Source organism: Elephantulus edwardii, unplaced genomic scaffold (assembly GCF_000299155.1).
Source record: "Elephantulus edwardii isolate Elephantulus edwardi_28Jun2011 unplaced genomic scaffold, EleEdw1.0 scaffold00143, whole genome shotgun sequence".
In the NCBI taxonomy this organism is placed as follows: Eukaryota; Metazoa; Chordata; class Mammalia; order Macroscelidea; family Macroscelididae; genus Elephantulus; species Elephantulus edwardii.
The window spans coordinates 6,234,348-6,253,826 of record NW_006399893.1 but is presented as its reverse complement, the minus strand read 5'-3'; the positions used below and the strand labels follow the sequence as shown (position 1 = coordinate 6,253,826).

The window sequence follows — 19,479 nt, the reverse complement described above, 5'->3', positions numbered from 1 at the left end:
CACCTTTCTTTGGGATAGGAACAAATATCGATCTCTTCCAGTCAGTTGGCCAAGTGGTCGTTCTCCAGATTTCTTGGCACAACTTGGTGAGCATGTCCAGGGCAGCATCTGTTAACTGAAATATGTCAATTGGTATACCAAGGTAATTTAGGAATAAGATATGTGCATGTTCTGAAACAAATGAGGGGGTGAATAATTTAAAAGCGATTATGATAGGGTATTATGGTTATCACAAGAGTCCACAATTAAGGTTGCATAGTGGAATGTACTTGGGATGGTGGGAGGGGTGTGGGGGGTTGTATACCAGGGAGGGAGTCTTTCTTTTAGTTTTGAAAGAGAGGAGTGAACTGGGGGGTGGGAGGAGAGGGCTGGGCTGGTAGAGTAGTGCAGCAATGAATGAATGGAAATCCAAATTCTCTGTAAATGTTCATTAAAATTATTTTTAAAAAATGAAATGTGCATGTTAATAAAATATATTCCTAAATTAAAAAATTTATAACTATGGTCTCTTTTCAGATAAAAAGTTTATATTGACATTTCTATATCACTAAAATTAAGTTAGCAATATTCCCCACAGAGTCTAAGGGCTCTCAATTAAATGAGGTAATAAGTTTAAAGTCTTTATTAACATCATTGTAATAAAATAATGTTTAAAATATTTCAGAAATTTCTAAAATACTTTGGACTGGTACCACAAGTGCCTTATACTCTTCTAAGCGGTTGGATGTGTTAATATGTTCTCAGTCCTTTGTAATTAATTGTTGGGAATCCCAGGTGGCACAGATGGTTCATAATAAACTTCCGTATGAAGAAGAATGCAGCATTGGGATTGGAGGAAAACTCACCAACAACCTAGATTATGCAGATGACACATGCTTACAGAAAATGAATAATAGTCAACAGTCTTTGCAAAGACTAAATAATATACAATGGACTGTCAAAGAATACACAAATCTGTTTTGGAAGAGGTGCAACCAGAGTGTTCCTTAGCAAAAAATGTGGTGAGACTTTGTCTCATAAACTTTGAGATGTTGCCAGGAGGGGTCAATGTCCTTGGAAAAGGGTCCCATGCTGGGAAAAGTAGTGGATCAGGAAAAAAAAAAGCTTCATGAGAAGTCTTGAGACAGTGACTGCAACCATGGCCTTGAACACAGCACAGGTGGTTCAACAGGGGAAGGCACAGCATCGGGCAGGCTCTGTTCTGTTGTATGTACGTAGGAGTCACAGCTGACCTGGGAGCACCTAACAACCACAAAATCAACACTTGGCGATTTGAGCTATCCAGCAGTATCAAATGGAACAAGCTGAGTGAGCTACTAAGGTCATTGTGATTACACTGAAGAAAACCCAAATGGAACTACAATGTCTATCATCTCCACCTTATAACACATAGATAAGGATTCTGAATTGGGGCAGAATTTATTCAGTAGCAAGTGGTTTGCGGTTTCTTTAGCCAACATTTTGGTGACCATCCTAGGACCACCAAACTGGTCTAGCACCCTATAGCTCAGAAAATAAAGTATTATCTCTGAAGATACACCCTCAAGTAAATATTTGTTTAAGTATGGTTTGCAAAAGAACTTTGGGTTGTCTAAATTGTTGAGCTATTGGGAAGCACTTTTATCTTGAATCTAGATAGATATAGGTAGATATAGATAACTATATCTTTGAAAATATTTATATTTTAGTATTGTTGTTGTTGTTATGTGCCATCGACTCGTTTGCGACTCATAGTGATCCTATGTACAACAGTCCTGAAGCCTGCTCTATCCTGTGCCAACTTTACTATCTCTGACACACCTGCCTTCATTACCCCAGTCACTGTATCAATCCATCTCATCGATGATCTTCCTCTCTTTGTCTGTCTCTCCACACTTCCAAGCATTATGTCACCCTCCAAGGACCAGTAACTCCTTGCAACATGCTAAAGGTATGTCAGATGAAGCCTCAGAATCCTTGCCGCCAAGGAGCAGCCTCCCTCCAAGGAGCAGCCTATCTGTTCTCCTTGCAGTCCATGATATATTAAACACTCTCCTCCAGCACAACAGCTCAAAGGCATCAAATATCTTTCTATCATCCTTAGTCATTGTCCAGCTCTCTGACACATAGCAAGCAATTGCAAAGACTATGGCCTGGATCAGGCACACCTTAGTCTCCAGATTTACATCATTGCTCTTCAGTACTCCGGAGAAGTCCCTGACAGCAGACTTTCTCAATGCAATTTATCTTTTGATTTCCTGTCTCCTGGTACCAAGAGTGTTGATTGTGGAGCCAAGCAAACTAACGCTGTTAACTATCTCAATCTCTTTACCATTTATCATAATGCTGCCAATCAGCCCAGTGGTAAAAATCTTTTTCTTGATGTTGAGCTTCAATCCACATTGAATGCTAACGCTTTAAGTCCTCCTCAGTTTCAGCAAGCAGGTTTCTATCATCCCCTTGAAAATACTGTTAACTGCTCAGCACAATAAAATTAAATGCCGGTGTTTGAAAGCACACAAATTTTCACTTTATGAACATTCCTGTTTCACAGCCCATGCCAGTATCCTGGTCCGTGAGTACTTTTCTGTTATTATTTACAGATTTGGGATTGGGTGAGGATATAGATAGTATTAACACTGTGGTTATTTGCCAAAATATCTTTGCAAATGGAAAGAGTTTGCAAAGTAAGTTCTAATAAGAATAAGAAAAAGAATCTTAGAAGTATTTATCCCTCTAAGCCTGTAAGACTGCTGTGGTCACTGAATGGATAAGGAGTTGTATTGCAAACCAAAGCCAGCAGCTGGCTCAGGGGCAGCTGTTAAAGGTGACTTCTCCATGTGTACAGTTTGGAATGGACTGTGGGCACTAAATCCTTCTTTTCACCCACCCTAAGATGAGATGGAAATTACCATGATCAAGTCATTGTAGGTCTGACTAATAAGCCTTGTAAGAGATCACATAATTTCAAGGAGAAATGAAGTGACTTTCCTCTCCCTGACCAACACCACATCCCATCCAACCTGCTTGCTTTCTAACCCTTTAAAATGCTGCAATTAAAGATGTCCTCTTTAATCCTCTCTTAAAATGCAAATCCTCTTAATGTTTTGTTTTTTTTTCTAAATCAGTCTTGTGAATCTCAATGTAAATGAAGTTGTCTGAAAGCAAGGTTGTTGTTTTGTTTGTTTTTCTGTGGCGAGAGGGTGGTGGATGAATGGGCAACTGGCAGTGGGAGCAAGAAGACAATGAAGGATATAAAAAGGGGCCTTGGACCCAAGGAGGCAATACAAAGACTACCCTTCAATTGAGTCTTAGGGAGCTCTGGTGGCCCAAAAGTAAGAAGCTGCACTGTAATCCCAAAGGCAAGGGGTCCAAAACCACTAACTGCTTCTCTGGAGAAGTTTGGGCAGTTAACATCTATGTGATTTACTGCTTTTGAAGAACAAGATATGAAGCTGTATGACTATGTCCATCCTGAGGGTCTAGAGTTACTTGCCCCTTGGCTGCCAGCCCTTACCACCACCTAGGAGCTGTTCCCATTCATGTTTCAGCTAAGACTTGCTTTGCAAAAGACAGAAAGTAACTAGCATCCATTAACTCCTCCAACAGTCCAGGCTAATTAACATCAGCTGAGGTAAGTAAACACTCACCAACTCATTCAGTCCTCCCCAAACCAGTGACAGGGTATTTTATTATTCCTACAAGTGTTTAGGTCTTTTGTTCAGAGTTGTCTATGATTCAATGGTATTTAACAACAACATAGAGAGAACTCTGTTGACTTAGTGGATAGAAAGTTATGCTACCAAGCCAAAAGAGAATTATTTTAATCTGTGGCTCTCAGGCCTGGTTTTAATTGGTTTTGGCTAAACATTCTTCCAAGTGGTATAGCACTGGTATGTCCATTTGATGTACGGAGGTAACTCTTGGTTGCTGTGATGCTAAACACTGTGACACTGGTGTGTCAAATGCAATAACGGTTAACCATAGTGGACAGTGTTTGCTGGACTGCCCTGATTAAAACAAGCCTGGAAGCAGGAGTGGCATCTACTTTCAAAACAGCTTACCTCCAGAAACTCTATGAACCTGGAAAAATGATTGGGTCGCTATGAGTTGTCTACAACTCAATGGCACTTAACAACAACAACATCTACCAAGAAGCAAACACGCTCAGAGAATCTAAGTGGTAAAGTTAGACTGTGACAGCACCAGGATTCAAATAAATGCCTGCATGTTCCCACAAGCTAGGCCTTCTTTTTCCCCATTATGAACAATTAAAATAGGAGGCGAAAGCTCAGTATAGCTGCTGGAAGAACCCCATATTCTTCCTGAAGGAAGATAGATTCCTTTGCCAATGGCAACTCCATACCGAGACCTCTCTCCTCTGTTCTTGGGGTAAGAAAATGTGCAAGCTTATTTTTCCTTTTTTATGAAATTAAAAAAAAAATTTATTTGAGCGGGTGCATCTGCCTACTGGTAAGAAGTTGTATTGGCAACTAAAAGGCACCCTGTTTGAATCCACTTGTAGCTCCACAGAAGAAAGGTGGGCACTCTCCTGATGTGTATTTACAGTCTCTGAAAATCTCCTGGAGGGTCAGCTGTTAGCTGATTCCAGCTCGATGGTACAAAACAACAATTGTAATGTTATAATTTGAGTGAAATTTTACAACACATACTAGTTTTCATTGACTCATTTATACATCTTTTGTTTTATAACATTAATTATAATACCCACTGTGTAACCATCCTTTTCCCATTTCCTCCCTGTAATTCTTATCTCCATTAGCCCTTCTATCTTCTGCCTTCAGAGTTCATCCTGGGGCCAAGGATTGGCCACTCTTTTGAACTCATGTTGTTGATGATCTTAAAGAGTGAGTGCCTGCCTGGTGTAACTGCTCACCTTTGAGGTGCAGTTCTAAAGGATAGTGAAGATCTGGTGAAATGTAAAGGGGACAGACCGAGAGGGCACTATGCTGGATGAAGTCAGTCAGTCACAAGAGGCCAAATATTGCATAAGACCTTTCTTATAAAAAGGTAAAGAAAGTGGTGATAAGGTGAATAGAGAAATCCAATATGACCTAACAATTCCACTGCTAGGAATATAGCTCAAAGAAATCAGAACTGAGACACAGAGATATGTGCCTATGTTCATAGCAGCATTTTTCACAATAGCAAGAAAATGGAAACAGCCCAAATACCCACCAACAAATGAATGATTGAGAAATTGTAGCACATTCAAATGATGGAATACTATGCAGCACTAGGAAACGATGATTTCATAAAATACAATCTAACATGGGAAAGTCTAGAGAGCATTATGCTGAGTGAAATAACTCAGTCTTGTGAGGACAAACACTGTATCAGACTGTTGTTGGTGTTGTTAAGTGCCATGGAGCCATAGGCGACTCATAGTGACCCTATGAAAGTCCTCAACACTTGTGTGACTTTCATCCTTTCTCCATGTTCATAGGGTTTCTAGAGGCAATCTGTTATGGAAGTGGATGCCACTCCTCCTTCCAAGCTTGTTTTAATCGGGGAGCTCCACCAAACACTGCCCGCCATGGGTAACCATTATCGCATTTGACACATCTGTATCACAGTGTTCAGATTCACAGCAACCACAATTTATCTCTCTATGGCAAGTGGACACACCAGGGCTATATGACAATAAAAATGCAAGAATCTACTACTAAATAGTAAGGAAAAAAATAAAATTTCATTTTGACTTTTTATCCATCAATAACAACTAAAAGTAGAAAAAATGAAAGAGATATGAAAGAGAAACTGTAGCCTTCAGTATGGACTGAGGCTCAATGTCAAGAAGACAAAAATTCTCACCACTGGACCAATCGGTAGCATCAGGATGGATGGCGAAGAGATTGAGAGTGTTCACAGCTTCAGTTTGCTTGGCTCCACGGTCAACACTCTTGGCACCAGTAGCCAGGAAATCAAAAAAAGTATTGCGATGGGAAAGTCTGCTGTTAGGGACCTCTCTAAAGTACTCAAGAGCAACGGTGTCTCTCTGGAGACTAAGGTGTACCTGATACAGGCCATGGTTTTTGCAATCACTTGTTATGCATCAGAGAGTTGGACAATGACTAGGGAGGATAGAAGGAGAATTGACGCCTTTGAGCTGTGGTGCTGGAGAAGAGTATTGAATGTACCATGGACTTCCAAGAAAACAAACAGATTCATCCTAGAGAGGGTTAAACTAGGCTGCTCCTTGGAGGCAAGGATTCTGGGGCTTCGTCTGACATACTTTGGACATGTTGTAAGGAGAGACAGGTCTTTAGAGAGGGACATCATTCTGGGTAGAATAGAGGGACAGCACAGGAGGGGAAGACCCTCTATGAGGTGGATTGATTCAGTGACTGGGGTAATCGGGATGGGTGTGCCAGAGGCAATGAGATTGGCACGGGATAGAGCATGGTTTAGGGCTGTTGTACATAGGGTCGCTGTGAGTCGCAAACAGCTCGATGGCACATAACAACAATAACAACAATGTGTCTAAGATTATCTTAATGGAAAAAAATGATAAAATTTTACTGAAACATATTGTTGTTGTTGCTATGTGTTATTGAGTCTACTACCACTCATAATGATCCCCTGAACTAAAAATCCTCTCAACTCTGCCCTGTTCTGAGCCAATTTCACTATCTCTGATACACCTGCCCCATTACCACAGACACAGTGAAACTTATTAAAGGTTTAATTAAATAGAGTAAGTATCAGACTATTATTGTAAAAATAGGAGGCTAACTGAGAAAAATATGTATAAATCTTCAAACAGGGAAAGGTAAAAGGAGAGGGGGGCCAGAAAATGGGGAAGAATGGAATTACTAGGGTAGTGGAGAATAGTGCGTGGAGGGGGCACTGAAGGAATAGGAAAGAGTCAATGGGGACTTGGAAAGACAGAATGATAAGGGGTATAAATAGTAATTAGTTATATGTTGTTGTTATGTGCCGTCGAGTCACTTGTGACCTAGCGACCCTATGTACAACAGCCCTAAACTTTGCTCTATCCTGTGCCGATCTCACTGTCTCCCACACACCCATCCTGATTACCCCAGTGTACATAGGGTTTTCAGAGGCCTGCTATTTCAGAAGTTGATGGCCAATCCTTCCTAGTGTGTTCTGGATGTTCAGAGCCAGATGAATTAGTTATATAAAACAATAAATATTAATTATTGTATACAAACCAATAACAAATAATTTTAAAAGAAAGGCTTATTCACAGGCAGAATCATTCTTGGATGGCTAACTAGGGAGAGGGAAGAAGAGACCAGGGAGTCTCTCATCCCCTGTCCCTCTTTTAGGATTTTTTTTTTTACTAAAAATTAGTAAACAGATAATGTTGTTGTGTACTGTCGAGTCATTTTCAACTCATAGCTGACCCTCCAACAGGATTTCAGAGGCAATTAATCACTCCCATGGAACAGCTGGTGGCATGACTTTGCACCAAGCACATTCAGGATTGCGTGCAACTTCTTGCCAGAGCTCCCTAAATAGATAATAGACATTTTATTAAAATGAGTCAAGAGAAAGGTAAGCTTACTTTTCAGTTTGTAGCATGAAACCATTATCATCTTTTTATTCTACAGATAGAATGCATATCAAGTAATAATTTTAAAATGGATTTTTTTTTTACTGCCTCTCTCTCTCTAACACACACACACACACACACACACACACACCCCTCCACCCTGAGATTGTTGCTCTCCACTGAGAATCATTGGTGCACTGGGACAGAGATGCATAAACAGGATAAGAAAAAGAAAGAAAAGTAGAAAATTGTAGAGTTCTTTTATCTGCATGGTGTGAAAAGCATCATGGCAGGTGTGACAGTAGTAGAAATGCGAGAGTGCAGGTAATGGAAGCAAAGAGAACAGGCGCCTGTTCTGCCCCAAGAGATTTGAGAGGTGACACATTTTGGTCCCCACACCCGACTCTAGAGAAACAGAGAAAAGCTTCTGAGCGAGTCAAAGGAAATGGCAGCTGTGGACAAGAGGGGAGTGAAGACTGTCTTTGTTCTGAGGCTGGTCGATCTGGGATGCTGGGCCTCAAGTGTGTTCCCCAGATGACATCAACATCGGCTGTTAGGACCACACATCTCAGACCCTTCCAAAACCCAGACACTGGAGGTGGGTGCTTCAGTCTTCCAGATAACCCTGGTGATTCTGACTATAGCAGCAAAAGCTACATATCACACCACAGCACACCACAGCACACCACAGCACAGCACAGCACACCACACCACACCACACCACAGGGTGGTTCCTTCATGCAAACCACTTGTCTAGGGTCAACTCAAGGATTACAGTTATAGAAACACTCACAGAAGTAGTACCATGATGTGTTTTCTGTTCAGCATCTCAAATATTATGCAAACACAGTTCTCCATGAGGTATATTGTTATATATATTATGTACTCTCTTAAACAAGGATATTGTTTTATGTGTATTTATGCCTTAATTCTGATGACCTAATGGGTTAAGGGTTGTGCTGCCAGCCCAAAGGCAGGCAGTTCAAATTCATTAGTTTCTCTAAGGGAGAAAGATGAACAATTTTCTCTCATATGATTTACAGTCTCTCAAAACTCCCTGTAGGGTCAGCTCCGAGTCAGTTCCAAGCTGATGGCAATGAGTTGAGTTGTTTTGTTGAATGCCTTGAACTATGCATGGACCTCGCGAGCATCCCTAGTGCATGTTGAGTCCAAGAGCTAGTGTGTCTTCATGGTATGTCTGTGCATGTTGTTGTTGTTGTGGTGGTGGTGGTGGTAGCGAGGTCATTGCATGCCTGTGGCCAGTTGTGACTCACAGCCGCCCTAAGAACAGTGGATCTGGTCTCTGCCCTAGCCTGTGCCGCCTCACCATCTCCCAGACACTTGAGTCCATTGTTACGAATGCCCTGTCAATCTATCATGTTATAGAGCTTCCTCTCATGCTGACCCTTCACTTCTCAAGCATGATGTCCTTCTCCAAGGACTGACCCTTTCTTACAATGCCCCCAACATAAGTGACTTAGCATTTCACATCCTTGCCTCCAGAGAGCACCCTGGTTTCACTTTCTCCGAGACAGGCCTGTTTCTTCTCTGAGAAGTCTATGGGATCATCTGCTTTTACATTGACAGCTCTTGTAGTCCTTGTACTAAAAAGGAGCCCCCACATTAAGACAGACGAGGAAGGAGCATTGGCCATCCAGTTCTGAAGAAACAGGCCTCTAAAAATCCTATAAACACTAGAAGAACACTGTACATAGTCTTGCTTATATTTGTGGTAGGTTGCCAGAACTTAGAATCATTTCCTGACATTTTCAAAGATGACCAAGTGCCTCTCTAAGATGCACAATAGCCCCAGCTATTGGCAGAATAAAGACAGGTTAGCTTTTACGTGAAATCAGTGCAAAAACACCCTCTAACCAACTACCTTTTGCAGTGGCCACTCTAGCAGCAAGTTGAATGACCCCACACTGCCATGAATGCTACAACAGACACCCCCATTTTCAACAAGGATGATAAAGGGAAGGCCCAATAGCAGGACCCAGTCATTGCTTTGTCCTCAGACTTGACACCACTCAACCAGGTTAGATGGTCCATGCCTGGATGGCCTGATGGCTGGCACACTTACCCACCTCACTGCTCTCTTCTTCTCATGGTGTCTTCAGACAGATTAGAGGTGTTGATGATTCAGTGTTAGGCTCCATGCCTTTCAAGCAGGAGGCCTGGGTTCACTTCTGAGAGCATGTACCTGTGTTCTCCCTACCACCTACCTGTCTTTAGAAGCTTGAAGGTTGCTGGGATGTGGAGAAGTCTTCAACAGAGCTTCAAGACTAAGACAGACTAAGGAGAAGGCAGAGAGGTTTCCTTCCGGAAGCAAGCCAGTAAGAACCTTATGTGTCACAACGTGTGATCCGCACCCACTACAGGGGATGCCTGAGGACTGGACAGTGTTTGATGCCCATGTGAATGTGTTTCTACAATCTAGGGGCTGACTGCAAGGCAGCTAGCAATGACAGTGACAGTGCAAGTAGGGTGTGTTTCTGTGACCTCTGACTTTTGCTAGGGAGCTTCGTTGGAAGCTTTTGGTTGACAGCCCAAGTGGTCAGGAGGGCACCACAGCTGTTAAGTGAATCATTTAAGGAAACGTGATGATGATTTAGAAAAGCAATTATAAACAAGTTCTATTTTCTTTCATTTGGGCCAAGGCATGATTTTTAAGAAATACTGTTATCCTGACCTTTCTGCTTTAGCTGAACTGACGGGTATTGAGAAAGTTGGGAAGGTGGCATTCTGGAAGAGTAGCCAGGATTGCCGCAGGGCCAGCCTGGGAGGAAGTGCTTTGTAACTCCTGGGACCTGGACTTTCCTCTTACCTTTTTGCCATGTGGACAATGCCTCCCACACTGTCCTCTGTCTTCCACATCTCTTCTACTCAATTTCTTTTTTTAAAAAAATAATTTTTTAAATTGTGATTTTAATAAAAGTTTTCAGAAAAGTTTGATTTTCATTCATTCATTGTTATGTATTTTTCCCTCCCTTCCCCCTCCTCAAGTTGACTTTTTTATACTGTTCATTTACAAAATCAGAATACATTAATTTCAAGAGCAGATTCTTCCAATATTCCTCACCCTCATCCATCAAATTGTACAACCTGATGATTAATCCCCCTCCCCCTGCACATTCTCATGCCTCTGCTTCCACCTTCCCCTACCTCATTTGGATCTTTATACTCATTCTACAATAATGGTTCATACAATATTTGTCCTTGCAGGACTGAGTTAGTTCACTTAGCATAATGCTCTCCAGTCCCATCCAAGTTAGATAATAATTTACAAAATCATTGCTTCTGTGTGCTGCATAGTATCCCACTGTGTAAATGTACCATAATTTCTCAATCCAGTCTTTGTGATTGGACATTTGGGCTGTTTCCTTGTTCTTGTGATGGTGGATGATGCTGCTATGAACACTGATGTACAAATCTCAGTTTGTGCCTCAGTTCTCATTTTCTCAGGGTATATTCCAAGTAGTGGAATAGCTGGGTCATATGGAATTTCTGTGTTCAGCTTTTTGAGGAAGTGCCAAACTGCCTTCCAGTTGCTGAATGCCAGTTTTACTTTGCAGTTGAGTAGTGGCTGGTTTCTGACATGAGATAGATAGATAGATAGATAGATAGATAGATAGATAGATAGATAGATAGATAGATAGATATAGATATATATAATGATAATAATATATATATGATATATATATCATGTCATTTGACAGTTTCCAACTTCCAGCAGGGAAGGCTGGAACATTTAGTTCTAATAGATAAGTTAAGCCAACGATTACTTCCTTATTGTTTTATCCAAAGCTACACATTTCTTATTTCAGGGAGGATTTTTGTTGTTTTGAATGCTTGTTTATTAATTGGGGCCAAAAGTCATCTCTCCAACACATATTTTTCCCACCTTATCATAAATTGGCTGATTATTTTTATTACAGTCTTATTACATTATAACGTTCAATATGAGGAATTAATCCATTTACCTCCACTCTTCTTTATGGTAGCAACCACGTGTGTACTTTTTGTATAACCTTCAGCACAGCCCTCAGAATATAGCAAGGACCCAATTGCAAGCATGCATGAAGAATTAATGCACCAGCTAAGAAGCACCAGTATTAAATAAACACTGTAATCTTTTTATAGAACACTCTCACATCAAAAGATGATTTCGTTTTTCTACCTGATCTGAATATCAAGTTTTGGTTTTTTTTAAGTTTTCTTTCTCTGTGTGTGAACAGTTTGATATGACAGAAGTCATTCCTGAGTTATCTATAATAGTACTTGGAGCAAACTTATCAAAGGTACTTCTAAAAGATTGGTTTGGATCTTGAGGAGATATACTTAGTAACTGTGTTGAATGAGTTGTCACATCACACAGCATTTCATTGATTTATTTGTATTATTTTTGTATCTTACTGCAGGCAGAGAATTCAGCATTGGCTTTGGAAAATGAAAATCAAAGGGAACAATATGAGAGATGTCTTGATGAGGTAAGCTGGATGGAGATGGAGAGGTTTCCTGGTACAGTCTTTAGGATCACCCTGCTCCCGCCCCATCAAATCCTAATACAAGAGGTTTGCCAGATGCCAGGGAATATTGGCATTTTCTCTTCCAAAGCAAATTGTAAACATTAGTTATTCACTGAGAAGGAAGGCATTCTCCTCCCTCACTTCACTTTCTAATTTAATTTCCTACCACATCAGCTACATGGAGCTACTAAGCTGGTGGCTCAGTGGCAAGGAATTCCACTGCCAAAGAAAAGGTATGTGATTTTGATCTACCAACAGTTTTTGGGGGAGAAGAACATGAAATCTTTCCTGCCTCTGAAAACCTGCTAGAGGGTCAGCTAGGGGTCAGTTCTGACATGGGGTGCACAACAACGCCACATCAGCTCTAGTTGCTGTCTCGTCCATTCCAACCCATGATGACCCTATGTGAGCTGGAGAAGAGTTGTTCTCCACAGGGTTTGTGATGACTATGACCAGACCTTTTTGCCAAGGTGCTTCTAGGTGAACTCAAACCTTTGGCCTTTTGGTTAATAGCCTAGTGACTGTTTGCACCACCCAGAGACTTAAGTTCTTATACAGGAATCTGTACATTCATTTCAGATATTGTCTGGCATTCCTAGAGCACAGTGGCCTGGGCTTCACTGTGGAATACATTCTTTGTTTCCTATTAGTGCGTTTCTGCCTGTGAATGAAAACCACAGAGTATGGGCATCTCCAATTGTATGTCATTTCTGTAGAAGCCAAGCTGTGAGGAATGTGGACAGGACAGCATTCACGGTCAACAGCCAGACAGAAACAAACCAACCAAAAAAAAAGCAATAAACCTGAGAACAAGACAAGGAGAGAAAGGGAAGTGAGGGAGAAAATTGGAACAGACTGGGAGAACACCGGGCTCGGGTATGAGCAAACTCAGTAAATATTGATTGATGATAATGAAGAGATGATGGCAGAGATTCTTGGTTCACTTTTCTGTAGAGGAGGTCAGCCAGCCACCCACCTCCAATACAACCACTACCACGCACCTTCCCTATCTCTTCAACCTGGAAATAATCCCTCTTTTCTTCCATGTGCCAATAAAACTAGTTGGCAACCAATCAGTTCCAACTCATGATGGGCCCTTTGTGCTCCGCAGGGTTTTCAGTTGAGCTGTAACTTGTCACACTTTTCTTCCAAGGTGCCTCTGAGCCAAGGTCATTAAGTATTTTTACTACCCAGGGACATGAAATACCAATAATATTTTCATGCATGGTGGGTCTTAATGTGTAATTCCTGTGCTAACAGCATCAACCCCATTTTTAGAATACAAATATCCAACTCCTGCACAAATATCAGAAACCTGGTGAGCCCTGACATATAGAATCAGAAACCTGGCCGGCCCTGAACACGTAAAGAATCGGAAACCTGGGGCCTAACAGAAATCTGTGTCCTCAAGACCTCCTGGTAATGCTGATGTCATTATCCTCATAGATCACATTGTATGAGACTGATTCATGTGTGGCCTAAGAACTCTCAAAATGCTGCCAGAGAATCATTTAATTATTTTCTATTTTTTACATGTCCAATTATATGCAATATGGTAGTTACTCAAGCAAGAAGGTGTGTGCGCAATTCTTGTACTATCAGGACTTCACAAGACTCAGAATGTCCAAAGTTAGAAAAACAAATCAAGTCAGTTGGCATAATGCAGGAAATGATGAATCAATGTCTGGTAAAGCTAGTTCAGGCCCCCTTACCCCTGTTCCCCAGACTCAGCCCTAACAACACTTAGAGCAAGACGGAATAGATCCAAGGATATTTAAGGAACAACTACTGCCCTTGTGTCAAACGTATCGATCAGCAGGGTTTTCACTTTAACCTCTTGCATAGACGTTTCCAGTGAGACTTCATCTGTATTCAGAAGTCAGATTTATGTGACTCCCACCAGTTCTTCCATAGCTCATCCCTCCCCATCCATCCAGAAGCCACTGCATTTTCTTAATGGAAATGCACAGACTGCCAGCCTTCTGAGTTCTTGATGTCTGTCTTCTGCAGGCTTCACTGGAGCATGTAGCCAAGCACATATTCACTGACAGAATCATTTCTTGTCCCCCCTAAAGTCAGAGTCATCACAGGGAGGGCCCCTCTGCTCTTAATTGCAGAAATTAACTGCTACGAGTGAGGTGATTTGTGGTGAGACCCACCTCCTTGCAGGAGCACAGATGTTTTACATTCAGGATGACTGGCCCCTTATTTCACGTGCCAGTTGTTTTGTAACTAATTTTGTGAGGGTGGACAATCCATTTCCACATATTGTAAGAGAACTCTCTCAGAAGGCTAGTTGAATGTAGTAATAATGCCAACTGGAAATTCTTCTCAAGGCTTTTTATACTAATTAGACTAACAAGGGTAAGGTCCCTTGTAAGTTATTTCTCTACCAGTAAGGTGTATAAAAAACACTGGTGGATGAAATGGAAATTCAAAACCATCTTCAATTCTGTCTGCACTGATTGTTACTTTCAGAGATATAAAGACAGTATTGTGGAATTTGGGGAAACACTGTGGAATCGGAAATCTCCTGTGTGTACTAATGTTGTTTGTTGTTTTTGTTGTGTGCCATGGAGTCAGAACTGACCCAGGGCTGACCCTACAGTGAGTTTTGAGAAGCAGTAAATCGTGAAGAAGGAGATTGCCCATCTTTCTCCTGCAGAGCAGCTGGTAGATTCAAACAATGTGTCTTTGGAATTGCAGTGTAGCTTCTTACCACTAGGCCACCAGAGCGCCCTGTGTATTCTAACAATTAGATGCATTTATTCAGAAGGAAACTAACCCACATCCTTAGAGACGTGCAAGCAGATACACATACCCACACATGCATGTACACACGCACACACGTACACACACAGGCTTGTTAGATCAACACTTGTACCCAAGTGCTGGTATGTACTTCTTCATCACTCAGCACCTCCCTCCTCACCTCCTTGCTTGTAGAATTAAAAACAAAACCAAGAATTAACCTTCTTCTCCCTGGAAGATTGAAGGCTTTGAAGTTTAAATCAAGTTCCTTAGTCTGCCTGTCAGGTGGTTTGCTAGCAGGCAATGAGTGACTCTGCACGCAGTACACTGCTTCGGCCAGACTTCCTTTAAGCCCTTCTGTTCTTATGTAAGGGGGCATTAGTGGCCTGGTTCCTGCAGAGTTATGTATCTAAGCTTAAGGTTCAAATCCACCATCTGGACATTCTCTTCCTGTGCAATTCATAAACTTGAAACTCAGTGAAAGGTCAGCTATGCCCTTTATCAATGAGCTAGTGAGACCCTAGTATAGTTATAGCTGGAATTGACTAGGCAACAGTGATTCATTCCTGGGCCGAGAAATGTAGTGATCTATAGGAAGTAAAATAACATCTCTAGAAATCACTGCACTACATTTAAGTGATCAATTACTACAGCCTTCAATATAGATAGACAATATATACTGTAAAATTAGAAAAAGCAAAAATCCCCACAGATAGACCAAGAAGCAACATCAAGATAACCGTGGAAAAGAATGAAGTTCCTAAGAATTTCACTTCACTGGGACCTACAATTCATGAAAATAGCAGTCAAGAAATGAGAAACAATGTGTTTCACTGGGCATAAGGTCTGTAAAAAACCTCTTTAAAGTATTAAAAAACAAAGATGTAGCTTCCAGGCCACAGTGAGCCTGAGCCAAGCATGGTCATTTCATTCTTCTCATATACATGAGACATGTGGACAATGAATAGGAAGAAGAAAGGAGAATTGAGGCCTTTGAAATAATATGTTGGAAAACAATGTTAAATGTCAATGGGCTCTAAAAGAATCAATGTATCAGTTTGGGATAAAGGATATCCAGAATGAGCTTAGAAGTGACAATGGTGAGGCTTTGTATCATGTGCTTCAAAAAAGTTGTTAGGAGGCTTCAGTCCCTGGAGGACATCAAGCAAGGTTGAGAGTTGGTGAAAAGAGGAAGACGTCAGTGTGATGAATTAGCACAGTGGCTGTGGCAGTGGGCTTGAAGATGGCAAGGATTCTAAGGATGGTGTACAGTGCTGGGTAGTGATCTGCTTTATTGTACACTGGGCTTCTATGGGTCAGAAGTAACCTGTGAACACACCACAGCACCACACGTAGAGGGCTTCCATTGTCGCTTGCATCCCTTTATTGAATGTCAATGCCACCTGAGCCCTGAAAGCTTTAGTTGCTGGGAACCTAATGAGACAGAGAGAATGAAGGGGATCAGAACACAAGACATTGAAGATGAAGAGGGGAGGGAAATGATGGAAGCTGAACGAGAGCTCAGGGAAATGATAGCATGTTCACCAGTAGCAGGAGGGGTGGTTGTGGGCAGTGACGAATGAACAGGAGAAGGGGGCAGAATGGGAAAGGATGTCTTGAGAAGCAGGAGTGGGTTACGTTTTTCTTTCTTGTTAAAGCTGGTTGAATTTTATGAGGCCTTTGTTATACAGAGCAGAACGTTGTCAGGAAGCTCCTTTGAGAGGCTGAGACTCAACTGTGCTTGTGTAAAATGACAAGAGTCACAGAGCCACATAAAATTTTGAGATTGTTTCTGATCTCTCAGTTAATACAAATCTGCATGCAAGAAATGAACCTTTCTCTATTAGAAAGAAAGTTATTGTTTAAAATGCTGATTCCCAGCCTTTAGTAAGCATGAACAGTCAGAGTGAGAGTATTGATGAAGCATGTTGAACCCTGGTTCCCCTGCAGATGCTCAGAACTGGACCAGAGTTCCTCAGTGTCAATGAGATACATTGACTGAGTTTTCTAGTTTCTCTGTGTACCACACTTGCTATCAAAGAAGCAGATGAAAACTGTGACTTTGAATATAACTTTTTTCTTCTTCATATGATTCTTGTTCTTTACTTTATTTCTTTTTGTTAATTTTAATGAAAGTTTACAAAGACATAGGGTTTCCATTCATTTATTGTTGTACTTTTCTCCCTGCCCAATCCCTCCCCCACCTAATTCACTCTTCTCCTTAAAAAGTAAAAGAAAATTTCTTTCATTGTTATGCAATCCCTCCTCCCTTGTCCACTCCACTGTGCAGCCTTCATTCTGGACTCCTGTCATGACAATAATACCAAATCATATATCTCTTTTAAACAGTGCTCTCCCTCATCTATTTCAACACAATATACAACATTCATCTCTTCCTTATCTGTGTTCCCTCAACCCCGATGTCAGTCCCATTTTACAACAGTGGCCCTATGCAATATTTGTCCTTTCGTGACTGAGATATTTCACTCAGCATATTGTCCTCCAGGATCACCCATTTTTGTATAATATTTCATGAGTTCATTGTTTTTCGATGCAGCATAGTATACATTGTGTAAATGTATACCAGAGCTTCTCTGTCCATTTGTTTGTTGATGGGCACTTGGGTTGTTTACAGCTCTTTGCTATTGTGAACAAAGCTGCAGTAAACATAGGTATGCATATATCTGCTTGGGTGGCAGTTATGGTTTCTTTACGGTAAATTCCCAGTAGTGGAATTGCTGGGTCAAATGGTGTTTCTATTTCCAACTTTATGAGAAAGCGCCATACAGCCTTCCATAGTGGTTGGCACGATTTTACACTCCCACCAACTGTGAGTAAAGGTTCCAGTTTCTCCACAACTTCGCCAGCTTTTGATGTTTCTGGTTCTCTTAAATTGTGCAATTCTGACTGGGGTGAGATGATATCTCATAATTGTTTTGATTTGCATCTCTTTTAGAGCTAGGGATTTTGAACATTTCTTCATGTGCTTGTTGGCCATCTGAATGTCTTCTTTGGTGAAGTGTCTGTTCATATCCTGTGCCCATTTTTCAACTGGATTATGTACCTTTATTTTGTTGTGGTGCGTGAGTATTTTATAAATTCTAGATATAAGTCCCTTGTCTGACATGTCATTACCAAATATTGTTTCCCAATCTGTGGCTTTTTTTTTACCCTTTTGGAAAAGGTTTTGGATGTGCATAGGGATTTGATTCTTAGAAGGTCCCATTCATCTATTTTATACTCTCCTGGTTGTAGATTTTTCAGGATGCTTGGAAGACTATTTATGTTCTGAATTAGGACTTCTAGAGTTCTTCCAAGCTTTTCTTTAATGAAGTTTATAGTCCTTGGTTTTAGTCATAGGTCTATAGTCCACTTTGAGTTGGTTTTTGTATATGATGTGAGATGCAGATCTTGCTTGATTTTTCTGCATATAGTTTTCCAATTTAGCCCGCACAATTTGTTTAAAAGGCTGTTGTTTCTTTCCCCACTTAACTGACTTCATCTCCTTATTAAAAAATCAGTTGACCATAGGTAGATAGGCTGCTTTCTGGCTTCTCAATTCTATTCCATTGATCTATGCATCTATCATTGTACCAGTACCACGCTGTCTTGACCACCACAGCAATGTAGTAGGATTTCAGACAAGGGAGTGAGATGCCTCCTACCTTGTTTCTCTTTTTAAGGAATTCTTTGCTTATTCTGGTCCTCTTTCCATTCCAGATGAAATTGGAGATTTCCCTTTTCCAACTCATTGAAGAATGGAATTGGTATTTGTATTGGGATTGCATTGAATGTGTAAATTGCCTTTGAAAGTATTGTCATTTTCACAATATTGAGTGTTCTTTTCCATGAGCAAGAACATTCTTCCATTTCTCCAGGTCGCTTTTTGTTTCTTGTAATAATGTTTTGTAAACAGACCCATTACAAAAGAAGAAATTGAAAAAGTAATAAAACAACTTCCAGGAAAAAAAAATCCTGGACCAGATGGCTTTACAAGTGAATTTTATCAAACATTCAGAGAAGAACTGTCACAAATCCTACATAAACTATTTCAGAAAATAGAAAAATATGAATTCTTCCAGATTCATTCTATGAAGCAAATATATCCTTGATACCAAAGCCAGGTAAAGACACCACCAAAGTAGAAAATGTTAGGCCAATATCTCTCATGAACGTAAATGCAAAAATCCTTAACAAAATCCTAGCCAATAGAATTCAAAAGCACATCAAACAAATAATTCACTATGACCCAGTGGGATTCATAACAGGTATGCAAGGATGGTTCAACATAAGAAAAACAATCAGTGTAATTTATCACATTAATAAAGCAAAGAACAAGAACTACATGATCATATCAATTGATGCAGAAATGGCCTTTGACAAAACCCAACACTCTCTCCTGATTAAAACACTCAACAAAATAGGATTATAGGGGAATTTCTTCAACAGAGTAAAAACTAAATATGCAAACCTGAGACCTAACACTGTTCTCAATGGAGAGAGAGTAAAGTCTTCCCCTTGAGAACAGGGACTAGGTAAGGATGCCCACTTTCACCTTCCTATTCAATATTGTATTGGAAGTCTTAGTGACAGCATTAAGGCAAAAAAAGGAAATAAGTGGTATCCAAATTGGCAAAGGGGAGGTAAAATTATCTCTCTATGCAGATGATATGATAGTAT

At 40.7% G+C, this 19,479-nt stretch overlaps 1 protein-coding gene across 1 annotated transcript in view; it reads left to right on the top strand.

The window, feature by feature from the left end:
- NCKAP5 (NCK-associated protein 5) overlaps positions 1–19,479 on the top strand; it is a 914,632-nt gene that overhangs the window by 655,439 nt on the left and 239,714 nt on the right. The window contains 1 exon segment of the mRNA XM_006894461.1: positions 11,941–12,009. Within this exon segment, the coding sequence (XP_006894523.1) occupies positions 11,941–12,009 (69 nt within the window).